This window comes from Globicephala melas, chromosome 10 (assembly GCF_963455315.2).
Source record: "Globicephala melas chromosome 10, mGloMel1.2, whole genome shotgun sequence".
Classification (NCBI taxonomy): Eukaryota; Metazoa; Chordata; class Mammalia; order Artiodactyla; family Delphinidae; genus Globicephala; species Globicephala melas.
The window spans coordinates 62,575,796-62,601,562 of record NC_083323.1 but is presented as its reverse complement, the minus strand read 5'-3'; the positions used below and the strand labels follow the sequence as shown (position 1 = coordinate 62,601,562).

The window sequence follows — 25,767 nt, the reverse complement described above, 5'->3', positions numbered from 1 at the left end:
ACCAGAGGAAGCAGCAGCAAGAGGCAGGAGCATCGATCCGAAGGAGACAGCGCAGGGAGGGGGACGCTGGGGGCAGACACCTTCCCCCCCGCGCGCGCGCGCGCACACAGACACACCACACACAGTCACACACAAGCCATAGGGCCTCGCAGGCAGGGGGACGGCTCCGGGACCGAGGGAGGCAGCGCCGCCAAGAGCGGCCGGGAGGAGGGGGCGAGACAGCGGGGGGAGCCCTCGATCCCGTTCCCCGGTCCGGGGGCCCCGCGCGCACACCGGCCCAGAGACAGCCTCGCAGACACTCGTAGGCGCGCACGCGCACCCTCTCCCCTCCCCCTCTGCCTCCCCTCCCGCCGCCTCCCGGCCGGACGATGGATCCCTGCAGATCCCGGGGCTGAGAGCACCGCACACCGCGCACCACGCCAAGCCCGGGCGGACCAAGCCGAGGCGAGCGAGGGAGCGCGCGCGGCGGGCGTACGGAGCCGAGCCGAGCCGGGCCGGGCGGGCCGCTCCCTGCAGGGCTCTGCGCGGCGTGCCGCGGCGGCCGCCGGCTCCCGCTCCGGGCCATGAGCCCCTCCGAGGCTAGCCGCTGAGCCCGCGTCCGGCCCCGCGCCCCAGGACCCGCCGCCGGTTGCCGGGTTCCCGAATCCCCCTCAGGTGGGTCTCCGATTCCCCCTCCTTTGGCTGCGGGACTCCCCAGCGCCCCGAAGCCGGGACTTTCCTCCCCTCTAGCTTTCCCCAGCTTCTGGGGCGGCTCAGTGGCTGGGGAGGGGGGCGGGGGCCGAGCAGGGGATCTGGCTGCGTCGAGAAGCTAGAACGGGGTGGGGGAGCGTCCGGGGCGGGGACAGCTCGCTGTCAGAGGGAACCGCGCCCCCATCTCTGTGCAGCCACCTCGGGTTGCCCTCTGCCCCCCCCACCCCCACCCCAAACATGCACACATACAGCCTGCGCCGTTCAGAGAACCGGAGACACCCGCAGGTGAGGACTCGGGTGGGCCCCTCCCCACCTCCCTGGGCCCCTCCCCACCTGCCTGGGGGGTTTCTGGCCCAGGTCTAGCTCATGGGGGCGAAAGCCCAGTCCTGGGGACACCCTTGACCGGGAACTCTTGACCCCGGGTTCAGCCCATTTGGGGGAGTTTTCCTGTCCAGGATGGGTGGACATTCCCGTCCCAGAGGGACCCCACATCTGGAGGAAACTCCTGTGCCTGCCTGGGGGAGCACTGGGACTTCCCTCTCACCCTCGGGTGACTGCATCTGGGGTCTCCCCTGACCTGGGAGTCTTCCCTGGGAGAGCATTCTCTTGGCCTAGGCTGACTCCCAAACCCCTGCATTTGGAGGAACCCTCTTCTGAGAGTGTGTCCCCCAGCCAGCCACCTCTGGGCTTGCACACCAGAGACAGTGACCTCTGGAGATGGGGATGGACACATCTGGAGGGATGCTGTGTGTACTCTCATCCCAGGACCATGACAGACTCCCCCACCCCCTTCCCCCAGGATCCCCTCGGCCAGGATGGAACTGAAGGCTGAGGAGGAGGAGGTGGGTGGCGTCCAGCCGGTGAGCATCCAGGCCTTCGCCAGCAGCTCCACGTTGCACGGCCTGGCCCACATCTTCTCCTACGAGCGGCTGTCTCTGAAGCGGGCGCTCTGGGCCCTCTGCTTCCTGGGCTCACTGGCTGTGCTGCTGTGTGTGTGCACCGAGCGTGTGCAGTACTACTTCCACTACCACCACGTCACCAAGCTCGACGAGGTGGCTGCCTCCCAGCTCACCTTCCCTGCTGTCACGCTGTGCAACCTCAACGAGTTCCGCTTTAGCCAAGTCTCCAAGAATGACCTGTACCACGCTGGGGAGCTGCTGGCTCTGCTCAACAACAGGTGGGAGGTTCCTACCCATCCCGGCTGCCAGACCCTCTGTCAGGGTGCTTCCTCTCTAAGCCACCATACAGCCCATACCACCCTGCCCTCCAGCCCCCCAAACCTGCCACTCACAGCAAAGAGATCGGGGTACTGCCAAGCACTCAATTAAGGGCACCCAATCTCTGACCCCAGCTGTGAGACATGGCCACACTCCCTGGAGTGATCTCTGCCCACCCTCCCGCCACTATGTCTCGATATTCTCCTCCCTTGGGGGATCCGGGCACACCATCTTTAAAGGGTAGAAACTATGGTATAAAAGCCATAGTTCCTGCCCTGATCTCTCTGCCCACCCATGCTTACCCACATGCTCAGATGCCCAGCCCCTGGGCAGCCACTGCCATCCTCTGCCTTCTCAGACCCCACAGGGCAGATCCTCTAGACACCACCCAGCTCTCCTTTCATGCCTCTGTCCAGGGCTGGATGCTGCCCTCCCCGCAAGGTTGGGCATGGGACACCGGAGGCCAAATGGAGGCAGGAACTGAAGGTCCTGCCGATCCATGCACTGCTCACACCCCCACCACACCCCACCCTGCTCCAGGTATGAGATACCAGACACACAGATGGCAGATGAAAAGCAGCTGGAGATACTGCAGGACAAGGCCAACTTCCGCAGCTTCAAGCCCAAGCCCTTCAACATGCGCGAGTTCTACGACCGCGCGGGGCACGACATTCGAGACATGCTGCTCTCCTGCCACTTCCGGGGGGAGGTCTGCAGCGCTGAGGACTTCAAGGTGGTGAGTGAGCCCCCTGGCTGGTGTGGGGCGTGAGTCAGCCAGGCCCCAGAGGAGGAGGAGACTAGGAGCGGGCGGACCTCTGGGGAGGAAGTTGTGTGTCCCTAGGGTTCGCTTCTGGCAGGGGGGTACTTTGTTCAGCTCAGGGACGCATTTGCTCTTTGTGAGGTCCTCGGCTTCAGCCTTGTGTCCATGATGGCAGGAAAGAGAGCCTAGCGCGCGCGCGCGCGCACACACACACACACACACACACACACACACACACACAGAGCCTGGCAGGGCCCCTGACCCCATCAAGCTTACCTTCTGGGCCACAGGTGTCAGAGCTGGGGGTGGTGATGGGTAAGCTGCAGCCTTGTTACTCAAAATGAGGTCCAAGGACCATCATCTGGGACCTTGAAAGAAATGTAGGACTTTGCCTCCCCACTTCTCAAACCTACTGAATTAGAACCTGCAGTTTACAAAATCCTCAAGTAGTCTGAATTAAAGTCTGAGAAGCACCATGAAACATGGGAAGTAAGGGAAGTTTTCTCTTAAACGACTGGACAGGTAATTCTCTCTGTGCCACCCGTCCCCTACCCCAGCCATTTTACACACACACACACACACACACACACACACACACACACACACTGTCTGATTGGGTTCCCCCCTTGCCAACCCACAGAGTCAGGGTCTGAGGAAGAAGAGATGACTTGGGGTACACAGTCATGGCTGAACTGGAGACTGCGTCTTAAAATGGAGATGCCCCACAGATACTCATGCCCTCCACACACAGATGGGGCTGCCTCAAAGCCAGCACCCCAGGGAGGGTTAGGGGAACTGACTGGCATCTCATGTGCCAGGTGATCATGGGCAAGTCATACAGGTTCTTGGTGGGTTAGAAACAGGCAGGGACTGTGGAAAGGGGCCAGAGGACCTGCAGCCATGTATGCAAAAGTATACCAGATGTGAGGGTGATGCTTGGAACTCTTCCAAATGCTTTCTAGACTGTCCTTCAATCCCCTGGATGAATAGTCATATTATCTCTATTTAACAAGCTGAGACACAGAGGTAGAATGAGTTGCCCGAGCTCGCAGAGCTGGTTAGTGACAGACGCAGGATTAGAACTCATGTCTCATTCAGTCCGAACACAGTGTGCCCTTTGCGTTAATACTGCTGACGCTGGGGTCATCATGTCCACTTCCAGTTCTGGCAATAGCTCTCGAAAACCCAGGCTCCCCTAGGACTCTTTTTCTGTCCATACCTGCCCCCAGTTCTCCACTCTCAGATCCTCCCCTTTTCTCCCACACTTGCTTGCTGCCTCCCTAGCATTATGGGAGCATGAACTGCATTTGTCTGTGTAGAAAGGCTGGAACCACAGTTATGCTTGTTTTTTTCCTGCCGAAGTTACACACGACTTCCCAATCTCTTTAAGCCTTTATCTGAGACCAGTTTCATGGGCCTCTGTCAATACTGCTGGACAAGGTTTACATGGCCACGGTCCTTGCTAAGCGAAGCTCATAGGGAGCTTAGCGTGATGCAAGAACCATTTCCTTCCCACTTTTCCTTCCTCAAAACAGGAGAAGGCTGGATTCCCCAGGGCCCAAGACCAAAGTGCTCTCAGGCTCACCAACTATATTCCCAAGGGTAGTAGAACGGTAGTTGACGGTGGAGGTGAAAGCCAGAGCCCTCCTCCTCTGCAGCATACCCCACACGCAAGCAGAAGGAACCATCAAGAAAGATAGAGAAAACCCATTAGATTGAATGGTTTGTAGTGTTTGGATGAGGAAGGGAATTGCTTGGCTCGACCTGGGAAGGGGCTAAGGAACAAGGTGGAGTTCATAGAAAGTATACAGTTGAGGCTCCATCTGTCCCTCACATCCAGAAAGATTCCAAGTGGTGATGCTAAGATATGTTTGGTTCATGGAAATGGAGACCCTGAAATGTGATTGGTCCATGTTGTCTGAGGGGACAACCCTACACAGTCAGACGGAGATATGATTGGTTCACAAAGTTCTGGAGCAGTGTGAGTTCTTTCTCTTGCTGGGGGAGAAATACATGGCTAGGATCCCACAGGCCCAACACTGGCGCTTCTTGGTTCTGGGTTGTCAGGGACCAGGTTTTTGCTGTCTCTGAGCCCATGTCAAAGGCCTGACCCTGAATGTAGCTGGACCCAAACCTCTCAGACCTTCCTTCTGCCCTCTCAGGTTGACCTCAACAGCCCCTTTCTACTCTGCCCATAAGAGATGTCCCTACACAGATGGGAGTCTCATTGTGAGTCCACGTCTGACATCTCCCTGGTGGAGAAGAAGAGCGCTGGCACTCTCCTCCAGCTCCCTGGTCCTAAGGGGCACAGATACCCCTTCCCTGACGCTTCACCTTCTCCCTCCTCTCCCTGGTCCCATAGTTAACATCTGCCTCTCCATCCTTGCTGGTCTCTGCTAGGACACGAGGCGTGTGTCTAGCCCCTGGACGGATGAGGCACTGACAGAAAACATCTCTCTCTCAGGTCAGAGCTTAGGGGAGACCATCTTGGCATCTTCTGCTGCCTTGAGAGCAGAGGTTCTTAACTGGGGGTCCGAGTCCAGGTCAGCGTGTTTGCAGAATAGAGTGTGCACAGGCACACGTGGACTCTTTTGTGGGTTCCAAGTGCGACCATCATCCAACAATAGGAATCTTGCTCCTGGAGGACAGTGCAGGGGGCGTAGGAAGGGCATCCTCTGGTCCCTTAGACACCTCAGCTCCCATGGTGGGGGTCAGCAGCGACACACATTCCCCGCAGATGTGCTTCTGAATCCAGCTGAACCTCAGGGGATGAACATGGTCCAAGAGGTGTTTGGCCAGGTCCATCCCCCAGCTGTGGCTGGGTCAGCTTGGGAGAGTGGGGGGAACCTGGGCTGAATCTGGGAGAAACTGGCTTGAAAACCCTTTGGGACTGAAGAGGCAGAGGGCAATGGGAAGGGTGTCCCCCCAGCAGCCCAGTTGGGTGGGCCTCAGTAGCTCTCTCCTGAGCTACCAAAAGAGCTACCAAAGGCCCACCCACAGGCCCCCTCTTCCCTCCTCTTTCCCTTCTCGGTGGGGTGCTTGGTTGCCAGGGCAACAGGGTCTGAGGATCCACTCTCCCACCCCGCTTTGAGGCCAGCCAGGCCAAGGCAGGATAGGGGTTCCATGGAGGGGGCCCAGGGGTGCAGCTGTCTGCCGAAGCCTGGGTAGGGGTGGGGTGTCAGGGGGGTGAGCACAGTCGCAGCTGGTGCCAGCCTCCAGCTGCACCTTATCTGTCCCTGGCAGTGGGAGCTCCGATGTGGCTTGAATTCTGAACAGCACCAAGGGGAGGGGGCTGGCAGATGGTGGCCTAGTCTGCCCTGTGCCACCCCCTCTTCCAGCTGAGTCCCAGAGCCTTTGCCTGGGGGAGAGAAGTGGGAATTCATTTCTGAACCCTGGAAGGGATGGAAGGGGAGGGCAGAGAATGGAAATCCTGGGGGTGGGTATGCAGTGGGGATAGGATTCTCTCAGGAGAGGGTGGAATTGGGGGACAAGGGATAGGAGGACAAAAGTCCAGGGGACCCTGGAGTGGGGGCAATCTCCCAGAGGAGAGGTGGGCAAAGAAATCCCCCCAATGTTCTGGAGGTGGACAGGAATCTTCTGGAGCACCTGGAGGAGGTGAGAGATGCTGATAGCAAAGAAGGGTGATCCTGAGACCCAGAAGTTGGAGGGAGAGGTCATCTTAAACAAGAAGAGCCAGGGATGGCAGGTCCCAGGGAGAGCCAGGACTAGCAGTGGGAGCTTCCTTATCACACCACCCCACAGCAGCTCAGACCTGGGGAGGGCCCGACCGCACTACCTGCGTCTGTTCCCTCCAGCTAGGCAGGGAGTGGAGGGGCTGCTGAAGGGAAGGGCTGCCCACACTGCTACACACAGAGAAGAAAGGAGGGTTTGGGGCTACACCACCCAGAAGCCCGGCGGTCTTTGTATGGGGTTGTCGTGGGGTGTGGACGGGGGAGCATGCAGGGGGTGCAGAGGGATAGGAGAGGCTGGAGTGGAGAGGTTAGCGTGGGAAGAGCGGCACCCTGCCCTAGCCGCTCTTGGATACCTCCTCCAGCCTTACCCTTCCCTTCTCTCCCTCCCTCCCTCCCTCCCTCAGAAGTGCCTGAGGTTGGAAGGAGACTGGAGTAGAGCCAGTTGCAAGAATCCAGGGGACCCTGCATTGGGGTCTCACACACACACACACACACACACACACACACACACACACACACACACACCCCTCCCTCAGGTGACTCAGTTTCCTCTCTCACCTCCTCCCTCTCCTCCCCCATCCCTTGCCGTTTCTGACTCTGCCCCTGTCCTAGACTGCTGTCAGCTAAGAGGCTACTCTCAGTTAATTGACCTCCGGCTGTTGGCTAAAGTAATAGGGAATTGATGTAAGTAAGCGGCTCTGGGGGCGGAGCCGGAAGTGGAGGGGTGGGAAGAGTAGTGCTTCGAAGCCTCGGGCTTTCTCCGGTCCCAGCCAGCGGAGAGCTCCGTGGTAGGGCCGCCACTGCACGTGGTGTGCATCCAGGAAGCAGAGGGCGCGCCTGCACAGAGGTCAGAACGTTTCTGCTGTGGGTGGAGCCGGATTGGGAGCATGCTTCAACTTTGTGGAAGGCAGTTTCAATTCCTGGGGGATGGTGAGGGAGACTGAATAGTAGGCACGAGGGGCTGGGGGTGGGAGTGCCGAGCTCCACTTGATTCCTTCTTCCTGTCACCGACAGAGGCCCGTGGAAGTGCCAAGCCTCGTGCTGGGCACCAGGGGGCGGCGGTGAACAGGCGGAGCCTGTCCCTGCCCTCAGGAGCCTCAAGCCACGTGCAGTACTCCCAGGAGGCTCAGAGTGCAGAGGGTGGTACTAAGGGAAGCCGAAGGGCTTCGGAGCAGAGAATCACGTGCCAGGGATGAGAGGACCCTCCACATCTAGATGGGGTCCTTCCAGTCTCCCCAGCCCAGCTCAGCTATTCAGAAACGCCAGTTCTGGGAATTCCCTGGCGGTCCAGTGGTTAGGACCCCACGCTCTCACTGCCGAGGACCCGGGTTCAATCCCTGGTTGGGGAACTAAGATCCCACAAGCCGTGCGGCGCAGCCTAAAAGAAAGAAAGAGAGAAACTTCAGTTCTACAGAATGTGTGGTGTCTCCCCCAGCCCAGCCTCTCCCAGCTGATGACCAGTCTAGTTCTCTCCAGCAAGGGTCATGGTCTTTGGTCAGGTTCCCGAGGCACAAGCCTTCCCTTACTGTATGTCTGTACCCAGTATGTCTGTACCCTCTGGCTGAGAACCTTCTGGTCAGAACTCTGGCGTGGGGATTCTGGGAGGCAAAGCAGGGAAGGAGACAGCTCGAAGGAGAATGGAGCCTGGTTTGGGTGGAGGATGCGTCTGGGACTCCTGGGTTCTATTTTGGGCATAGTTTCCTCTGGCTCCATTTCTCAGCTTCTAGGCTCAATTTCCTGTGAGCAAAGGGGGCTGTAAATAGATTTGTAAATTATTCTTTGCCGAGGGGCAGCCTGTCCTTCAGCCTCTGGGCCACTCTGGCTAAGCCCTCCCGCTGGCCCATGTGTAGAATGGGTGTGCAGTACCGTTTCCTGGACACATGCATCAGACATCTTCCTCGTGGAAAATTTTAAAGCAAACATGAAACTGAGGTGTAGTCACCTTGAGGGAAAGTTCCCTTAAGAAGCTCTAAGGACAGAGACTCTCACTCCAGGCTCTCTAAGGCCACTCCTGAGGGAGAGGGAGGGCAAGTTGTGATTTTTCTGAGCTCCTATGAATTCTTGGAAAGAAAACCCTTTTCCACTCCTCTCTGCACCCCCTTGACGTGGCTGACAGTCCTGGAGGCCTGGGAGGTTGGGCTGTGTAAGCTGAGTATCGAGTGTCTCTGATCGGTGTGTCGGCTCTTCGTGTCTGGCTGGGAACATCCCTCGGGGAGAGACTGCTGCAGTGGCCTTGACCATGGAGAGCAGCCAGCTCAGGCTTCCTCACCACACACTGCACGTGTGCCCCAGGTGTGCAAGCACACATGTGCACCTCCCTGTGCATGTCTGAGAGTGGGAGAATGCAGACGTGGACCAGGGTGTGACGTGGACACAGGGATGGATGTGCACAGGGGCACACACAGCTCTCTTCATGTGTCTGCAGGAGAGAGCTCGTGTGCCCACGAACCTCTGGTCCCACGCAGAGCACATACCCCCCAAATTAAGCTTCTCTTTCTGTCACGCTTTGCAGTTTACAAATTCCCTTTACTTCAGCTCCTGTGATCCTCATAATTCTGGGAGGCAGGAAGATGTTAATATCTTCATTTGAAAGATGAGGAAACTGAGGCTCAGAGGTGTTACATGACTTGCCTGAGGCCACACAGCCAGTAAATGACAGAGTGGGTGCCTTGACCTCAGATCTTCTAAGCCCGGGTTCTTCGTGTGTGTGACCATAGGAGCAGGGATGTGTGGTGGAGGAGGGTGCCCGGCTCCCCAGCTGCCCATGCTCTGTAAAGAGGTGGTGTGATGAGGCAGGAAGGGAAAAAAAAGGATGCGAAAGAGAAGAACCCCAGCCTCAGTTTGAGCACACCATCTTGTAACTTCTCTGCCTCTTCATTGCACCATTTAGCCAAGTCCCAACCTTAGATGGACCCACCACTGGCTTCCTCAGCCACTCTCTACCAGAGGAAGTCACCTGGTTGGAATCACATTGTGTTCATGATCAACATGCCAGTGCTGCCCTGGCAACCCCACTGTGTTTTCCCGTCAACTCGCTCTCCCCAGTGATTACTGTAAATTTTTCTACGCCTCTCAAACCACCACCCTTCCTAGCCCCCTTCTCACCCTCAGCAGATGACCTCACCTCCCACTTTACAGAGAAGATAGAAGTCTCAGACAAGATCTCCCCGCTCCTCTGGGTATCTGCCCCCAGAGGGGAACGTCCATCTTCTCTAGGCTGAAATCTCAACCTGTTCTTACCATCTGATCTCGTTCTATCTTTATGGGAATTTTATCTTAAAGATTCTGCCTCTCCCTCCTCCGTAGTCGGTCTCTCCCTCTCCAGTGGAACCTTCCGATTGACACTGAAACATGCTTAAGATTCTCCCATCTTAAAATGTATAGGTATAGAGACTTCCCTGGTGGCACAGCAGTTAAGAACCCACCTGCCCTGCCGGCCTGGACTGACTGCGCGGAGGCACTTGGCCATGTGGAAATGCCTGATTTTGTTCCCTGCACACAGAGGAGACACAGATACTGAAATCTTACTGGGTAAATTCCCAGGTACTGTGAAGTTCATAGATAAGAATCAGCCCAAGTCAGCTTTAAGGGATTTACCGTGACATTGAGAAGAAAAGACTGGGCTTCTAAAAAAAAAAAAAAAAAAAAGAACCCGCCTGCCAATGCAGGGGACATGGGTTCGAGCCCTGCTTCAGGAAGATCCCACATGCCACAGAGCAACTAAGCCCACGCGCCACAACTACTGAGCCTGTGCTCTAGAGCCCGCGAGCCACAAATACTGAAGCCCACGCGCCTAGAGCCCGTGCTCTGCGACAAGAGAAGCCACTGCAATGAGCAGCCCGCGCACCACAGTGAAGAGTAGCCCGCGCTCGCCGCGACTAGAGAAAGCCCGCGCGCAGCAATGAAGACCCAACGCAGCCAAAGATAAATAAATAAATTTTTAAAAAATGTATAGCTATAATGACAGCTAATATTTATTGAGCACTTACTATGTACCAGGCTTTAGGTTAAGATAAAACCCAATAAACAAACGTCTCTCAACTCCACAGCCCCCTCCAGCTCCCACAGTATCTGTTTCTTTTCCCAGACAAAATTCTTAAAATTGATGTATAGATTCCGCTGTCTCCATTTTTTTCTCATCTCCATCTCACTCTCTAATCCACTCGGGCGGCCTTCCTCCCCCGGCCTCAGCACTCCACCAAAATGGTTCTCGCTAAGGCCGCTAGTGACCTCCATATTTCCAAAACCCACAACCATTTTTTATCCTTGATGTCTCAAAATCATTCAAAATGTTTGACCACCACCTCTGTTCTGCACTATTCTCTTTCCTAACGACGGTACTCTCCCGATTTTCCTCCTTTGTCTAGCCACTCCTGCCTCTGTGCCAGTTCATGCTCTTCCACTTGGCCGTTAAATGTTCGCACTGCTCAAGTCTCAATCCCAAGCTTTCCTCTTCTCTTAAATTGTGCGGCTGTGATTTAATGGGACAGCTTGATGCATGTTTCATTAGCATATTTTTCCATTGGTGTATCTTACACTGTAATGTTTTACATATTACATCGGTATGTATTTACACTGGTATAAAATTGTAAAACATTTCTAGTGTCCTGGAAAGTTCCTTCAGGCCCTTTTCTAGTCAACAGTACCCCACAGGAATTAACCACGTTCAGGCTTCTGTCAGTAGAGATAAGTTTCACCGGTTCTTGAACTTCCTAGATGATATGTATCCTCCGTGCAGTGTATACATGTCTGTGTCTGTCTTTTTTTTGCCCATGACTATGTCTGTGAGATTCAGTCTCGTTTTATATAGCAGTAGTTAGTGCTTTTTCAATGCTGTGTAGTATTGCCTTATGTAAATAGAGCACAATTTGTTTATCCATTCTACTCTTGCTAGACATTTGGGTTGTGACTAGTTTGGGGCTATTACAAATAAATCTACTATGAACATCCCTGTTCATGTCTTTGGGTTGCCATGTGCACTCATGTCTCTTGGGTATGTAACTAGGAGCTGTGGTTAAGTCACAGGTTAGGATTCTGTTTAGCTTGGGTGGATACTGCCATATCAGGCCATTTTTCTTTCTATCTCTTCTAAAAAAACTTTATATTCTATTCCTGAGCAGTCTCATCTTCACTCGTGATTTCAATTACCATCTACACACCGACGACTGCCAAATGTCTGTCTCAGCCCGGCTCTCTCCTCTTAGCATCAGTTCAGTGGCGAATTTCCCACTTAACATCTCCACTTGGATCTCCCCAAGGCTCTAAGAAACCAGCATGTGCCAAACCAAATTCATCTTAGCTCCCAAACTAGTCCTGTACTTGTGTTCCTGATCTAGTGAGCCATTCACCCACTTATGCAAACTAGAAACCATCCCTGACACTCCATCTCCCTCGCCTCCCTTACCAGGTCTGCCGGTGTTGACTCCCAGACATCTCTACTCCATCCCCTTGTTCCAGGCCACCCCAGTGCTCCATGTCTCACCTAGACTGCTGCAGTGGCTTCCTAACAGGACTTCTAGAATCCCTCGGGCTCCTCCAGAGTGGTCTCTTCAAAACACTGCTCTGATCACTTGAAATCCTTCCATGGGGAATGGGACCAGAATCCTTACCCAGCCTTCAAGGCCCTAAGGGCCTGCTCTCCGTCTATATCCTCTTCTTCTCAGCTCTCTCCTCTCAGAGCCTTTGCACTGACTCTGTTCTCTGGAATACCGCCCATCCCCCAACACATACACACACAGACCTTTACCTAATCACTCCTCCTTATTCTTTAGATTGCAATTCAAATATCACTTTCTCAGAGAAACCTTCCTCAGTTTCCAGTCTGGTTCAGATCCCCCTGTCATTCACCTCCATGGAACCGTATTATTTTTTTCATGGCACTTATCATAGTTTGCAATTAAATATTTATTTTTGTGATTTTAAAAAACTCTCCGTTAGATAATAAGCTCCGCAAGGACCCAGTCCCTTATCTGTTCTCCACGTGTCCTCAGCACATGGACACTCAGGAAATATTTGATGGGTAAGTGAAAGAACGGAGAAGAAGGACGGGATTGATTTAGAGAGGGATGACCTACTTCCAGTCTCAAGCCTACTGCTTGCTCTCCGCGAGACTTGAACAGGTCATTGTGCCTCGGTTTCCTCATTTGTCAAATGGGGTGAAATTACTCAAACCTGCTTATTTTGCTGGGTTGTATACGAATCCCCTGAGGCATCAGTTGAAAAGCAGGAGACATTCCACAGATGTGAGGGGTGACCTGAGTTCAGAAAGAGACGTGGAGAAAGTCAGAAAGCACTGGGTGGCCACACACAGCTTAAGAGACGTACTGGGGAGGGAGTGATGTGGGGAGGGGTCGCATCTTTGGATACAGGGTTGTTCTGCGAGCGTGTCTGCTTGGGTACTTCTCCTCTGTGTACGCTCCGGGGTCTGTGTGTGCTGCTTGATCCTTTCCTCACCTCCCCATTACTGTGCAAAATGTGGATTTGTCTACTCGATCGAGATGAGGAGGAGAGAATGTTAGAGGATGGAGGAGGGAGGAAGTGCAGTTGGGGTGTGTGTGTGTGTCTTCGTTGCCCACAAGAGGGCTGTGTGTCTGTGTGTAGTGCTGTGTAGGTGTGCAGTGTAGGTCTTTGTGTCCGTGTGGGGAAGAAGTGTCCAGCCACACCAGATTTGCTGTCCTCTGAAGCTGCTCCGTGTGTGCACACCCTACTCTCTGCTGAAGCACCCGGAGCTTCCCAGCCTTAGTTTCTTCCCTCTGGAAGTCCAATCTACTTCCTCTTCCAGAAAGGCTGCGGGAGGGGAACGATGCCCTCTAGTGGGTGTGGGGACGCATGCTGCAGCTTTCCCAGCCCAAGCCTCAACCTAGGCTGGCCCACCTCCAGCCCAAGTCTGGAACCCACCTCTGAAACGCATCCTGGGGATGCGCAAAGCCCTCCAAGAGCTGAGGTCCCATAGGCAAGAAGAAAATGCACACGGGACAGGAAACAGAAGAAGAACCCACGGATTCATACAGGAGAAGCCTGAGGACAACAGCTGAAGGTGGGAGGTCTCTCCTCATCTCTGCAGTGATTTATCTCTGGTTCCTGTTTCTCCACGTGGCCCCTGGGTCCTGCTCTTTCTTTCTTTCTTTTTAAATTTATTTATTTTTGCTGCGCGCGGGCTTTCTCTAGTTGCGGTGAGCAGGGGCTACTCTTCGTTGAGGTACACGGGCTTCACATTGCAGTGGCTTCTCTTGTTGCGGAGCACGGGCTCTAGGTGCACAGGCTTCAGTAGTTGTGGCTCATGGGCTTAATTGCTCCGTGGCATGTGGGATCTTCCCTGACCAGGGCTCGAACCTGTGTCCCCTGCATTGGCAGGCAGATTCTTAACCACTGCGCCACCAGGGAAGCCCCGGGTCCTGCTCTTTCATTCTCACAGTCCCTGTCCTTAAGGAGCTACTGATCACTACTCATGCTTGAAGGGAGTTGAGCAGAACTGGACCCTGCAGTCTGTTCCCTGAGTGGGCACTAATTATGCCCTGTGGAGTCAGGGAAGGCTTCTCGGAGGAGGTAACCTGTGAGTAAGGTCTTGAGAAATGAGTAGAAATTCTCCAGGTGGAGTCCAGGGAAGGCATGGAACTGTGGATGAGCCTCGTGTGTCTGTGGAATGGGAGAAGGACATGGTGACTGGATGCTGGACCCTGGACTAGGTGGGGTGGAGGGGTGAGGCTGGAGGGTGACTTGCCAAGGCCGTGTAGGTCCCGGGTGGCGGGGGTTGAATTTTACCAAGAGGCACTGGGGAGTGAGAGAAGGTCTTTATGCGGAAGGGTGGTCGGAATTACATAGCATGGACTGAAGGTGGGGAGAAACTGCAGGGAGGCAGGGAGTTAGGGAGACCAGCTGGGAGGCGGTTGTTTAGGTAAAGGAGTGGGAGACCAGTCTGAGGGCAATGGCATAAGGAGGGAGAGGGACCAGATCTCAAAGGCTGCTCTTCTTCCGGGGCCTCTGTGTCCCTGGCAGCAAAGCTGAGGCCAGAGGTCCCACATCAGCCAGTTCTGCTAGAACCTGGCACCCTGCCTGCCATCCCCAACACACTCCAGGCTCTCTGTATGCAAACGGAGGAGGGAAGAGATGTGGGAGCAGGGAGGGGGGAGAGAAAGGGGGGCAGGAGCCTGGGGCTGTGGGATGGTTAAGGAATGGAAAGGCCCAAGTAGACTTGTCTGACCCCCACTGGTCCTCCTCTGGCTCTGTGGAGGAAGGGTTAATAGTTTCCCCTCCCTCCCTCCCCTCCTCTCCTCCCCTCAGGTCACCTTCTAGGCCCTGGAGACTTGGCTGCTGGCTCAAGTTCCTCAACCAGTGGCCCTGAGTAATCAGAGTACACAGAGGGGCCAGGGGCCTGGGGGCAGGGACTGATCAACTGGGAGCGAGAGGGGCCTCAGAGACTGAGGGGCTGGGGGGTATCTGCGAGGCTGAGGGTTTGGGGGTACCTCAGGTTATTCCCAACACTCTCCACCTGACCCAGGACCCTGTACCGGTTCGGAGCTCAGTTTCTTCCACCCACCAGAAGAGAATTCCTCCGCCTGCTCTCCTGGACTGTTAGGGAATGGGCAAGATGGGAGGGGGAGCGGTGATCTACCAGGAAGCTTTTCAGCTGCAAGAGACAGGGTGCCTCCCCCCAGTGCCAGGAACTGGCCATAAGTGAGTCTGTGGTCAGTGAGAGGCCTCTGCTAATGGAACCTGGGCTGCCCCCCAAGCCACAGAAGGGAGTGCAGCTCAGCGTGGTGGTGGTGGTGGGTGCTGACTGAAGTAGAGTGGGGGGTGGGGGTCAGGGGAGGATCGATGGCCTCAGGGATGGCTGGAGGGAAACCAGAGGTCAAGGGAGAGAGTAGGGGTTCGGGGCAGCCAGGGGTTCAGGAAGTAACTGAAAGTAAGTTGTGTCAGCCCAGTGATCAGAAGGGAACTGAGGACCAGAGGAATATTTCGAGGGGAACTGCAGTGTAAGGGTGTATGGGGAGAAGTGGGGGGGCTCCATAAAATAATTGGGGAGATTCCAAGTCAGGGGGAATTAGAGAAGAATTAGAGGCTAATTAGAGGTGCCTAGAGAGTGTGGGGCTCAGATAACTCAGAAGAATGACTGGACCAGGTGGGAATGAGGGCAGAGGACTCAGAATTGGGGTGGGAAGGCGAGGGGCAGGTGGACTGGAGGGTGAGAGGGAGCCTGAGGGTGTGTGTCTTGGGGGATGGGCAGAGACCCTTGCTGGCCCACGTCGTGGCAGTGAGATCAGAGGACTCTGCTAGGTCCCATCTCCCCTGGAGCCCTCGGGCTTTTCAGGCGTTTCCACTCTGTCCTCGACCCTGTCTGTCCTGCTGGAGTTGGTGACGGGGAAAGGGGCTCCGGCCCGCTCCTCTCCATCTCCATCGGCCTCCCTTTCCCACAGCCATCAATTATTCATCGGCTCAGACAGCCGCCTCCCTGACAGGGCAGGCTGGTCCTCCTCTCCTCTCTAAGCCCCTCCCCACCTCAGCCACACTGCCACAGAGGCCCTGGCAAGGGAGGACGGCCATCCAGGCAGCACAGACCTGGCAAGAGGACTGCCGGACCCTGCCTAGGATCACGCCTCCTCCCCCGTTCTCCTGCCCACCTCCCGGTGCCAGGAAGCCCCTGGAGAAGATGCCCATCCAGATCTTCTGCTCTGTGTCCTTCTCCTCTGGAGAGGAGGCCCCAGGGCCCTTGGGAGATGTTTGGGGTCCCCACCAGCGGCAACAGCGGGACAACTCAGAATCAGAAGAGGAGGGAGAAGAGAAGGAAAAGGAGGCAGAGAGGAAGGGGGCCAGAGAGGGGGACTTACCGATGGACTTGGTGGCCTTTGCCAACAGCTGCACCCTTCATGGAGCCAGCCACATCTTTGTGGAAGGGGGTCCAGGGCCACGGCAGGCCCTGTGGGCAGCGGCCTTTATCCTGGCACTGGGTGCCTTCTTGTGCCAGGTCGGGGATCGAGTTGCCTATTACCTCAGCTACCCACATGTGACTCTGCTAGATGAAGTGGCCACGACGGAGCTGGCCTTCCCGGCGGTCACCCTCTGCAACACCAATGCCGTGCGGCTGTCCCAGCTCAGCTACCCCGACTTGCTCTACCTGGCCCCCATGCTGGGGCTGGATGAAAGCGATGACCCCGGGGTGCCCCTCGCCCCACCGGGGCCCGAGGCCTTCTCTGGGGAGCCCTTTAACCTGCACCGCTTCTACAATCGCTCCTGCCACCGGCTGGAGGACATGCTGCTCTATTGCTCCTACTGCGGGGGGCCCTGTGGCCCTCACAACTTCTCAGTGGTGAGTGGGTGCCCAACAGTGTCTGCCATGGCTCACCCTGACCATCACCTCCTGGGGCTGGTAACCATCCTGCCTCCCCCCCACCTCACCTGGACCACCCACCCTCTGTGAGAGAGGCCTGGCCAGAGCTTGCCTGGGAGCCCCAGGGTCTGCAGCTGGGCTCTATTTCCAGGGCTGTGCCAGTACTGCCCTCCCTGTTAGACTCTTGAAACACATAGTTGGTAATTAGTTGCTGCCCTGAGGCCCCTGGTGTCTCCCTGAATATCCTCCAGCATGTCCAGCCCTTTCCCAGACCTCTCTGCGATCCAGCAGGGTCAGCACCTTAATCTTTCGCTGAGGTCAACCTTTGATCTGGTGGTGGGTGCCTATGCTTGGCCTTAACAATGTTGACTATCACCCCTGGACTGGAGCTGGGGCAGGCGCCCCCTGGTCTCTGGAGGTGCAAGAGAAGGGTGTGGAAGGGAGGCAGAGGGCTGGGGATATCCCCCCTCCACCCCAGCATGCCTGTTAGCAGCGTCCTCATGTGGTCTTCCTGTGCTCCTCCTAGTGTGTGTGTGTGTGTGTGTGTGTGTGTGTGTGTGTGTGTGTGTGTGTGTGTGGTGAGGGAGAATAACAGGCCTCCTCTAAATCCTCCCCACTCCCCCTCCAGCTCTAAGTGGCCAGGGACCCTCTTCCCAGGGGAAGCCCTCACTAGGAGAGTCTAGGGCCTTCCCTGCTGAGGGACCAAGCAGCACCCCATCCTTTCCCCAGTTCAGCTTCCAGTTCCGTCTGGCCCAACAGGTCCCCTTCTGTCCCCTACAAGTGCCAGATGCCAGGCCTTCCCTTCCCATACACCCATCTCTCACTCCCCCACCTTTTCCCTAGTGCAGGGGCAGGTGGGTGTCATCATATCAGTGCATCTTGGACTGACTACAGACAGACAGGAACATGGAAGTTTTGGCCACTGGGCCTCGGACAGGCCAGGAGGTAGAGGAACATGGACCAAGGAAGGGGTCAACCTGGCTTTCTCGGGATCTAAGGCTAGAGCAGGCACTTCTCAGGCAGCACCACCAGGTGGCAGCACAGCCCACCGACCAGCAGCACAGCCCTCCGAGCCAGCTCAAGGTTGCAGCTCCCAGCTGGCCTCAGCCACCAGGAGTCCCTCACATCCCCAGGAGGCGGGTAGGCAGGGATGCGTGTCCAGCCTGGACCCTGCGGCTGAAAGCCACAAAGCCTGGTAGTGGAGCTGGGGGATTAGGAGTTCTCTCTCTACCTCCTCTCTGGACTTCACCCACAAAATGGGGGATAGCACTGGTTTTCTTTTCCAGAGGGGGAAGGAGGAGGTTGTTCTAGGAAGGGGGAAGGGGGCAAAGACTCTATTGACTAGTAACCCCTACTGCCTCCCTGTTCAGTCTAGCCTGACACTCTGTCTCTCTCTTTCTTTGGGCTGTGTCTGTATTCACCTCATGACTTGCTTGGTGGACTCTGTCACCATCTCTCAGTAGTTGAAGCACACTCACCCCATTTGTGGGAACCTGGAGGCATTCTGGGAAGCTGTGGGGAAAGGGCCATAAAGAATAGGTTCACTTTTCTCTCCATGGCTGTGTACTCAGGGCTGCAATAAGGGCTGCTCTGTGGCATGGAGTCGGGGCCCTGTCCCCAGAGCTGAGATCCCTTCTGCAGCCCTCATAGTTCTGCGCCAGCATTGACGAACATGCCAGGTCCTGGATGTTCAGGTTCTGGTGATAAGGAAACAGTGATGGACGTAAGGGACTACTGGCAGAGGAAACTATAAAGCATAACTTGGTCTTGGGGAGAGCAGGATTCCAGATGCCCGGGGTGAAATCCAGGAGAAGAGAAGAGAAGTCTCAGAAGGCCCTGGGCCTGAGGAGAGGGTCCCAAGGAGGGACCAGGCAGTGAGGGGCTCCAGATTATGGAGGTGTGTATGTTAGGGTCCCAGCGGGAAAAAGGTTAACACTTGGATAGTTTAGTCAGAAAGACTAACAGAGGGACTGTTTATAGAGTTGTGGGCAGAGTTAAGGAAACCAATGAGGGGGACTGAGGCACCTAGAAATAGTGGGACATTGTCATATTCAAGCTAAAGGAACACCAAGAGGCAACAGTGCTATGCAGGGAGCCCTCTTGGCAGAATTTGTGGTCACAGAGGGTCTAAGCCACCTTGAGAACACTTGCAGATAAATACCCTGGTCTCTCCCTCCTTCTGTCCTCTGATCCTTTACTGATACCTCCCATTGGTCAAACCCAACCCGAAGCCCATCCAGGTGGCAAAGGAGCACAGGCAGTGCACCCCACAGGGATCAGCCTTCCAGGGCACACAGCAGGGAAAAGGACAGAATGGGTGAGAAGGAGAACAAATGGAGAGTGGGCTGCTCAGGAGGGGTCATTCCTGAAGGGTTGAAACTCCACCAGGTGGAGGGTCTGGAGACAGTCCCTGGTGGGCAGAGGGTACTGGCAGGACTCTCAGGCTCTCTGCTCTGCTCCCACCAGGTCTTCACACGGTACGGAAAGTGCTACACGTTCAACTCTGGCCGAGATGGGCGTCCCAGGCTGAAGACCATGAAGGGTGGGACGGGCAATGGGCTGGAGATCATGCTGGACATTCAGCAGGACGAGTACCTGCCCGTGTGGGGGGAGACCGGTATGTTGCCTCTCTCAGGGGGGCCCCTCTCCCTGTGGCTCCGGGCCTCAGCCTCCGTTGGGGGGCTCCTGGGCTCTACTGTGGGCCTGAGGCAGGGCGTGGGCTCTCCTTGTGTCCTCCCAACATCTCGCCATCTCCACCTCCACTCTACCTGCCTGCCACACTCACATTACCCTGGCTCCCACTTCCTGGCTCAGTTACTCTCCAAGGTAACCAGCCATCCCTTTCCATTCGTGGCCACCACTCACTCTATAAATAACTCCATCTCTTCTTGGGCTGCCTGCCGTCTGTCTGGTCTCAGGGGCCTTGGGACAGAGAGACGTGGGGGAGAAGGGAGAAAAGGAGGGGGAGAGATGGAGAGCCTCTGAGACAGTGAGAAATAATTTGAAACACCGAGATGCGTAACTGAAGCCAGGTAAGAAAAGAAGTATGTAGGATTCAGGGGTCAACAGGGTAGCACGGGGCTGGTGAACCCAGAAGGAGGCTGGGGATGGGCCAGGGGCCCTTGGACTAACTACCCTCCCCCAGTCTCAGTGTATGTTGTGGTTATTTCAGGAGAGGTAGGGTGCCCCCAGCTCTGAAGGAGGTTAGGGAGTAAGAAGCCCTCCCAACACACAGCGCTCCCATTCCCCTAGATGAGACGTCCTTCGAAGCGGGCATCAAAGTGCAGATCCACAGTCAGGATGAACCTCCCTTCATCGACCAGCTGGGCTTCGGTGTAGCCCCAGGGTTCCAGACCTTCGTGGCCTGTCAAGAGCAGCGGGTGAGAGGGCCACAGGAGGCCAGTCCCAGGGTGGGTGGTTGGAGGCTTATGATGGAGGTGGAGTGGTGGGCAACCAATAATGGGAGGGATGGGGGAGCTAGGGCCTGGGTAGCCATCTGACTAGTCAGAGCATGAATGATCTAACGGATGGGATGCTCCGTAAACTCGGAGACCCTCAGAGGCTGCACAGGGAGAGGGGGCAGGACTCCTGAGTTCTGCATCGTGTCAGACAAGTCCATCAAGGTGACTCGGGGAGAAGTCCCCACACCCCCCAGCTCCCCGGCTCTCCCAGCAGCTCATCTACCTGCCCCCGCCCTGGGGCACCTGCAAAGCTGTTACCATGGACTTGGATTTCTTCGACTCCTACAGCATTACCGCCTGCCGCATCGACTGTGAGACCCGCTACCTGGTGGAGAACTGTAACTGCCGCATGGTGCACATGCCAGGTCAGGCCCCAAAGTTCCCAACACGGTCCTGGGCCCCTCAGCCTGCACTGCCCCTCACCAGCACCCCGTGCATGTTAACCTCCTGCCAACATGCAGGCAAGACCAGCTGGCTTCTCTCCACCCCAGTTCCAGCCCCAGTCCATACCCATAGGGCTCTTGCCTCTCTGACCTCAATTCCTGCCCGGACCCATGGGGATGGGTCAGAAGGGTCCAGGGGGTATGGACTTTGGGGTAGGTCACTTCCAGGACAGACTGGGGGCTGACTATTCCTACCCTCCCACCCTCTCCCAGCTTCCAGCTTTTAGGCCTTCGGTACCACCAGCATCACAAGACCCTTTTAATCTCCATCCTGTACCACTGTCTCTTCTCCTCTCTAGGGGACGCCCCATACTGCACTCCAGAGCAGTACAAGGAGTGTGCAGATCCTGCCCTGGGTGAGCGCCCCTGTCCCAGGGAAGTCTGCGGGAGGGAAGGAGGAGCTGCCAGCCATATGCATAGGGGTTTCAGAGCAAGCTCCCAGAAGCTTCAAATCACTCCTGGATCAGGCTTCACCTGAACTCTCCTGTGTCTGACTTTAGCAAGGCCGGGAATAGCATCTCTAGAGGCCCCTGTGGAAAATGAACAGGGGTCATCTGGGAGGGGTGGCCTTCATCTGCTCCCATAAGCACCTCAGCTGGTTGACCCTGGAGGGCCCCGAGAGGATGAGATATAGGATTAAGGAATATCCATGGAGAGGCCGGGTGAGGACCAGCACAGCTGGGCACAGGGCCGAAGTGAAGGACGAGTCAGAAAAAGAGGAGGGGGCTCAGGCCTCTTTTGGGCAGGGCCAGGACGTGCGTGTCGGGAAGGTGCTGGCAGAAGGGCATCACTCAACTGGCACCTCTCACCTGGCTGGCACAGACTTCCTGGTGGAGAAGGACCAGGAGTACTGTGTGTGTGAAATGCCCTGCAACTTGACTCGCTATGGCAAGGAGCTGTCCATGGTCAAGATCCCCAGCAAAGCGTCAGCCAAGTACCTGGCCAAGAAGTTCAACAAGTCTGAGCAGTACATAGGGTAAGGGCTCTGACTGTGAAGGGTAACGGGCGGGCTCTGATGGGGGCTGGCAGACAGGAGGAAACTGAGATAACATGGGGAAGGCAACCAAAGAGTCTGAGGTGGGCATGGAGGGAAGATCAAGCCAGAACAAGCAGGAGAAGCACCCCTTCCTCTTTCCTCCTCTCTTCATCCTCATTGCTTGTAACTGGGATCACCTCGCAATTGCTGGTGCGTGGAGCGTCTTTTCAATTACACCATCGCGTTTAATCCTCACTCTAAAAGGCAGGTATCCACATCAGCATCTTGTTTTATAGATATTGGAGACTGAGATTCAGAGAGGATAACTTGCGAAGGTCACCCAGCTAGTGAGGGACGGAGATGCGACTTGATCCGAGGTCTCCTCTCCCAACCCCTTTGCAGGGAGAACATCCTGGTGCTGGACATTTTCTTTGAAGTCCTCAACTATGAGACCATTGAGCAGAAGAAGGCCTATGAGATCGCAGGACTCCTGGGTGAGCTGCTGATGGCATCTGTCCCCTTCCCATGCCATGGGCATGGTGTGACACCTTACCACCCGAAGCAGGCTGCTCACCTCCGTCCCACAAGGCCTCCTCCCCTACCAGCCCCAGGGGCCTTCCCCTGCCCCAGTGAGCTCTGCCGCTCCCACTGTGTCCTGACCCCACTGACCTCCCTGTGGGCCCCCCTGCAGGTGACATTGGAGGCCAGATGGGTCTGTTCATCGGGGCCAGCATCCTCACTGTGCTGGAGCTCTTCGACTACGCCTACGAGGTAAGTGGGGGCGGGGCGCCTGCACGGGGCCACGGGAGGGGCGGGGTTCAAGCCCGCCCACCTGCCCACCTCCCCTCCTCCCTCCCAGGTGATAAAACACAAGCTATGCAGACGAGGGAAGTGCCAGAAGGAGGCAAAACGGAGCAGCGCGGACAAGGGCGTGGCCCTCAGCCTGGATGACGTCAAAAGACACGTGAGGGAGCGAGAGAGGGGCGCCCTCCCGCCCCATCCCTTCCCCGACCACCCCAGGACCACCCCCTTGCCACCTTTTCTCCTTTGCCTCCCCCATGCCCCAGCGGCACCTGTGGCCCTTACGATAACCAGTGCCTGTCCTGTGCCGTTCCCCCAGAACCCGTGTGAGAGCCTCCGGGGCCATCCTGCCGGGATGACGTATGCTGCCAACATCCTACCTCACCATCCGGCCCGAGGCACTTTTGAGGACTTTACCTGCTGAGCTCCGCAGGCCGCTGTACCAAAGGCCTAGATGGGGAGGGCTAGGAGAGCAAGGGGGCCCCCAGCTGCCCCGCCCTGGGGACTCACTCCCCCCTCCAAGGCAGCCCCCCACTCCTGGGCGGTCCTTTCCTCTTGTCTGTGGTGAGGAAGGAGTCTTGACCGTAGAGTCCTCTCCCTGCCTCTAACCCATTGTTTTTTTTGTTGTTTTTTTAACAAAACTAATCTAAAACAGAAACTAAAAAGAGAGAATGGGGCGAGTGACCTCAGGCTGCCCCTCTCTGCTCCATGCTGCCTCCCACAGCTCCCAGCCTGAATTCTGTCTGTCTGGCTGTCTGTCATCTGAGTGTCCACCTACATTTTGCTGCCACCAGTCACCAAAGCCCCCTCCCAGTGGGGGGTGGAGGGGATCCTCGGGGTCTGGAATTTGGCCCCACACCAGAGAATGTACCTTGAAGGGGAGGGCTAGTAGGGGGGGCTTCCCCAGCCTTAAGAGACCCTCTCAGCCCAGTGACCGCCCCCAACCCCAAGTCTCCAGGCAGGATCCCGAGTCGTGTCTGTTCCCTCCCCACCACCCCACACAGTGTGAAGTCTCTAGGGAGGTAGGGGTGGGGAATCCCCTGAAGAAGTGGCACTGGGGACAAGCTGTGGCCCTGGTGCTGTAGGCCACATCCTGATACCTACAAGTTCACCCCCACCCAGAGCTGCTGGAGAGATATCCCAAGAGGCGGCCCTCCTCTGCCATCCCATAAAAGATTCAGCTGGTTGGCTTCCAGCTCAGGGAGAGGGGCACTGGTGCCTAACCTCACTGGTCCCTCTCCCAGGGGCCCCTGCAGAGGGCCACATCCATAAATTTTCTTATGGAACTCTCCCAAGTCCTCTCCCGAAACGTCATTTGCTTCTCTCAACAACTTCATCTGCATTTTCTATTTCTATATGATACAGACTCTATATTGCTATATCTCTGTATATACTTTCCCCTGACTCTGTCTCTACTTCATCCCCTCTTGTCTCTAAGAACCACCCTCCGACCCCAAGTTCCCCTTCTGTGTTTCCACCCCCTCCCTGGTCTCTGAATGCCTTCGCCTGTATAAAGAGTTGGATTCTCCCCTGGTGTCTGTACTGTGTACACACATCCCTCTAAGAAGCACAAGGAGACGACACGCGCATTGTAACCTTCGCACTGTCTCGGTGGCGACATAAAGGAAGCTGTGAATTACAAGCTCTGCCTCTTTCTGGCCTCACCTTCTCTCCCCAACCTGGGTACCCTTTGCCCTCCCTGCAGCCTTAACATTCCCACCCCTGCTTCACCCACCCCAATGTCCTTTGCCTAGCTGACTGTGGCCTCCCCATGGAAGGGGGTTGCTACAGAGAGAGCCCCTACCCATGGGATTGAGATCTGCAGAGACAGAGGGAGCTGTGGGTTGATGACTTCTGCAGCTGAAGCAGCGGGGTGCTGACAGGCAGAGGCTGAGGTCTTCAGTCAGTGGCCTTTGCCTCCTTCTGGATGCCCAGGCCTCTTTGCTCACCTAATACCCAAGCCCACCACTTATATTTTCTGGTAAGGTACAGTTTGGTAGTGGGAAGAAAGAGACAGGCCTAGAGGGGAAGTTGAAAGCTCTGCCGTTCTGTCCCTCCCTTCCTACCTTAAAGAGAAACCAGCGAGGTAGAGTACCTGCCATGCCCCCTCCACCAGGCATTCCTCCCAGGCCAGAGCCCTGCCCCTTCACAGGCCTTCTCTGCCCAGCTGTCTCAGTCTCCAACCCCAGAACAAGACCTGTGGCAGGTCACCTGTGCATTGGCCTGCAGTTGGAGAGTGAGGATATAGGATCCTTGGGAATTCTTGGCTCCTAGGAGTTCCTTAGAGATCAGACTTCTCCAGAGGGAAGCAGGAGCAAGGCCAAAGGGTGTGTTCCGGATGGAGAACAGCAGGCAGGGCTATGGGTGACGCATGCCTCTGGTCTAATAAACTGGGTTTTAACTATCTCCTCTTCAGTGTCATTCTTCTCTTTTTTTTTTTTTTTTTTTAGCGGTACGCGGGTCTCTCAGTGTTGTGGCCTCTCCCGTTGCGGAGCACAGGCTCCGGACACGCAGGCTCAGCGGCCACGGCTCACGGGCCCAGCTGCTCCGCGGCATGTGGGATTTTCCCGGACCGGGGCACGAACCCGTGTCTCCTGCATCAGCAGGCGGACTCTCAACCACTGCGCCACCAGGGAAGCCCTCATCCTTCTCTTATTTAAATAGTATTTAGGCCTTCCAACTAAGTGCTTAGAGCCGAGCTTGGCTTGGGGCCAAACAATCAGGGCCGGAGTAAGGAGGCGGGAGCAGGGATGCTCTGGTCTTCCTGGGATAGGACAGGCTGACCATCACACCAGGAATGGTTTGAACCACTGCGCAGGGGAAGAGGAAGAGGTCAAAGGCAACAAAGATCCCAAAGAGAAGTCCTAGCACAAAGGATTCTTTGGAGAGGGGTCAGAGTCAAACTTCAAAATAAATTTAAAATCTAGAAGCAGGTTAGGTTAAAGGTTACGGGGAAAGTTGGGTTTAAGTTCGAACGTGAGGTAGTTATTGAGGCACTTTATCTATGGAATGAGCCCCGGACTATCAACCAGAAGATCTGGATTCTATGTTTCGACTTCTACTGCTAACTTCTTGGTTGACTTTGCCAAGTTATTTACTCTCTGAGTTCATCTCTCCTGTTTGTAAAATGGAGTAAACAGTGCATACTCCTCTTCAGCGCGCTGGGCTTAGAGCAGGAAGAGAAGGAAAGGAAAATCAGCGCTTTGTAAAGTTAAACGCATTGCGCCAAGATGAAGCAGTTACTCCATCACCCTGAGCTGTGGTCCCCCTTTCCAGATCCTTGTCTTCCTCCGTCGGCCTGGGGGCGCCCGCTCGCAGGGCCTCTCTATCCCAGAGCTCCTCTCTATGGTTTTCCCCTCCCGGACCGTGAAGGCTGGAGGGAGTGGTCACACGCCTTTTCCGC

At 56.0% G+C, this 25,767-nt stretch overlaps 1 protein-coding gene across 4 annotated transcripts; it reads left to right on the top strand.

Moving 5' to 3' along the window:
* On the top strand, window positions 1-24,770 carry ASIC1 (acid sensing ion channel subunit 1). 4 transcript variants are annotated; one of them, XM_060306061.1, is made up of 12 exons: window positions 1-654; window positions 1,490-1,867; window positions 2,448-2,643; window positions 19,150-19,300; window positions 19,936-20,063; window positions 20,356-20,509; window positions 20,887-20,943; window positions 21,410-21,563; window positions 21,966-22,057; window positions 22,255-22,334; window positions 22,423-22,527; window positions 22,684-24,770. In XM_060306061.1, exons 2-12 carry the CDS (start codon window positions 1,506-1,508, stop codon window positions 22,786-22,788), a joined length of 1,584 nt encoding a protein of 527 aa, XP_060162044.1. In that variant the 5' UTR covers window positions 1-654; window positions 1,490-1,505; the 3' UTR covers window positions 22,789-24,770. The 4 variants fall into 4 exon arrangements, with proteins under 4 accessions (XP_060162044.1, XP_030690969.1, XP_060162045.1 ...); XM_030835109.2 differs by having other exon boundaries at window positions 4-654; window positions 20,359-20,509; XM_060306062.1 differs by lacking the exon at window positions 1-654 and adding an exon at window positions 907-975.
* Window positions 24,771-25,767: the final 997 nt, after the last annotated feature.

Bases quoted from the DNA above. Each gene is read 5' to 3' on its own strand.
- ASIC1 (XM_030835108.2), top strand. From the start codon at position 16,006: ATGCCCATCCAGATCTTCTGCTCTGTGTCCTTCTCCTCTGGAGAGGAG. The intron at 19,301-19,935 runs GTATGTTGCCTC...CCATTCCCCTAG, and splicing joins GCCCGTGTGGGGGGAGACCG to ATGAGACGTCCTTCGAAGCG. The intron at 20,064-20,358 runs GTGAGAGGGCCA...CTCTCCCAGCAG, and splicing joins TGGCCTGTCAAGAGCAGCGG to CTCATCTACCTGCCCCCGCC.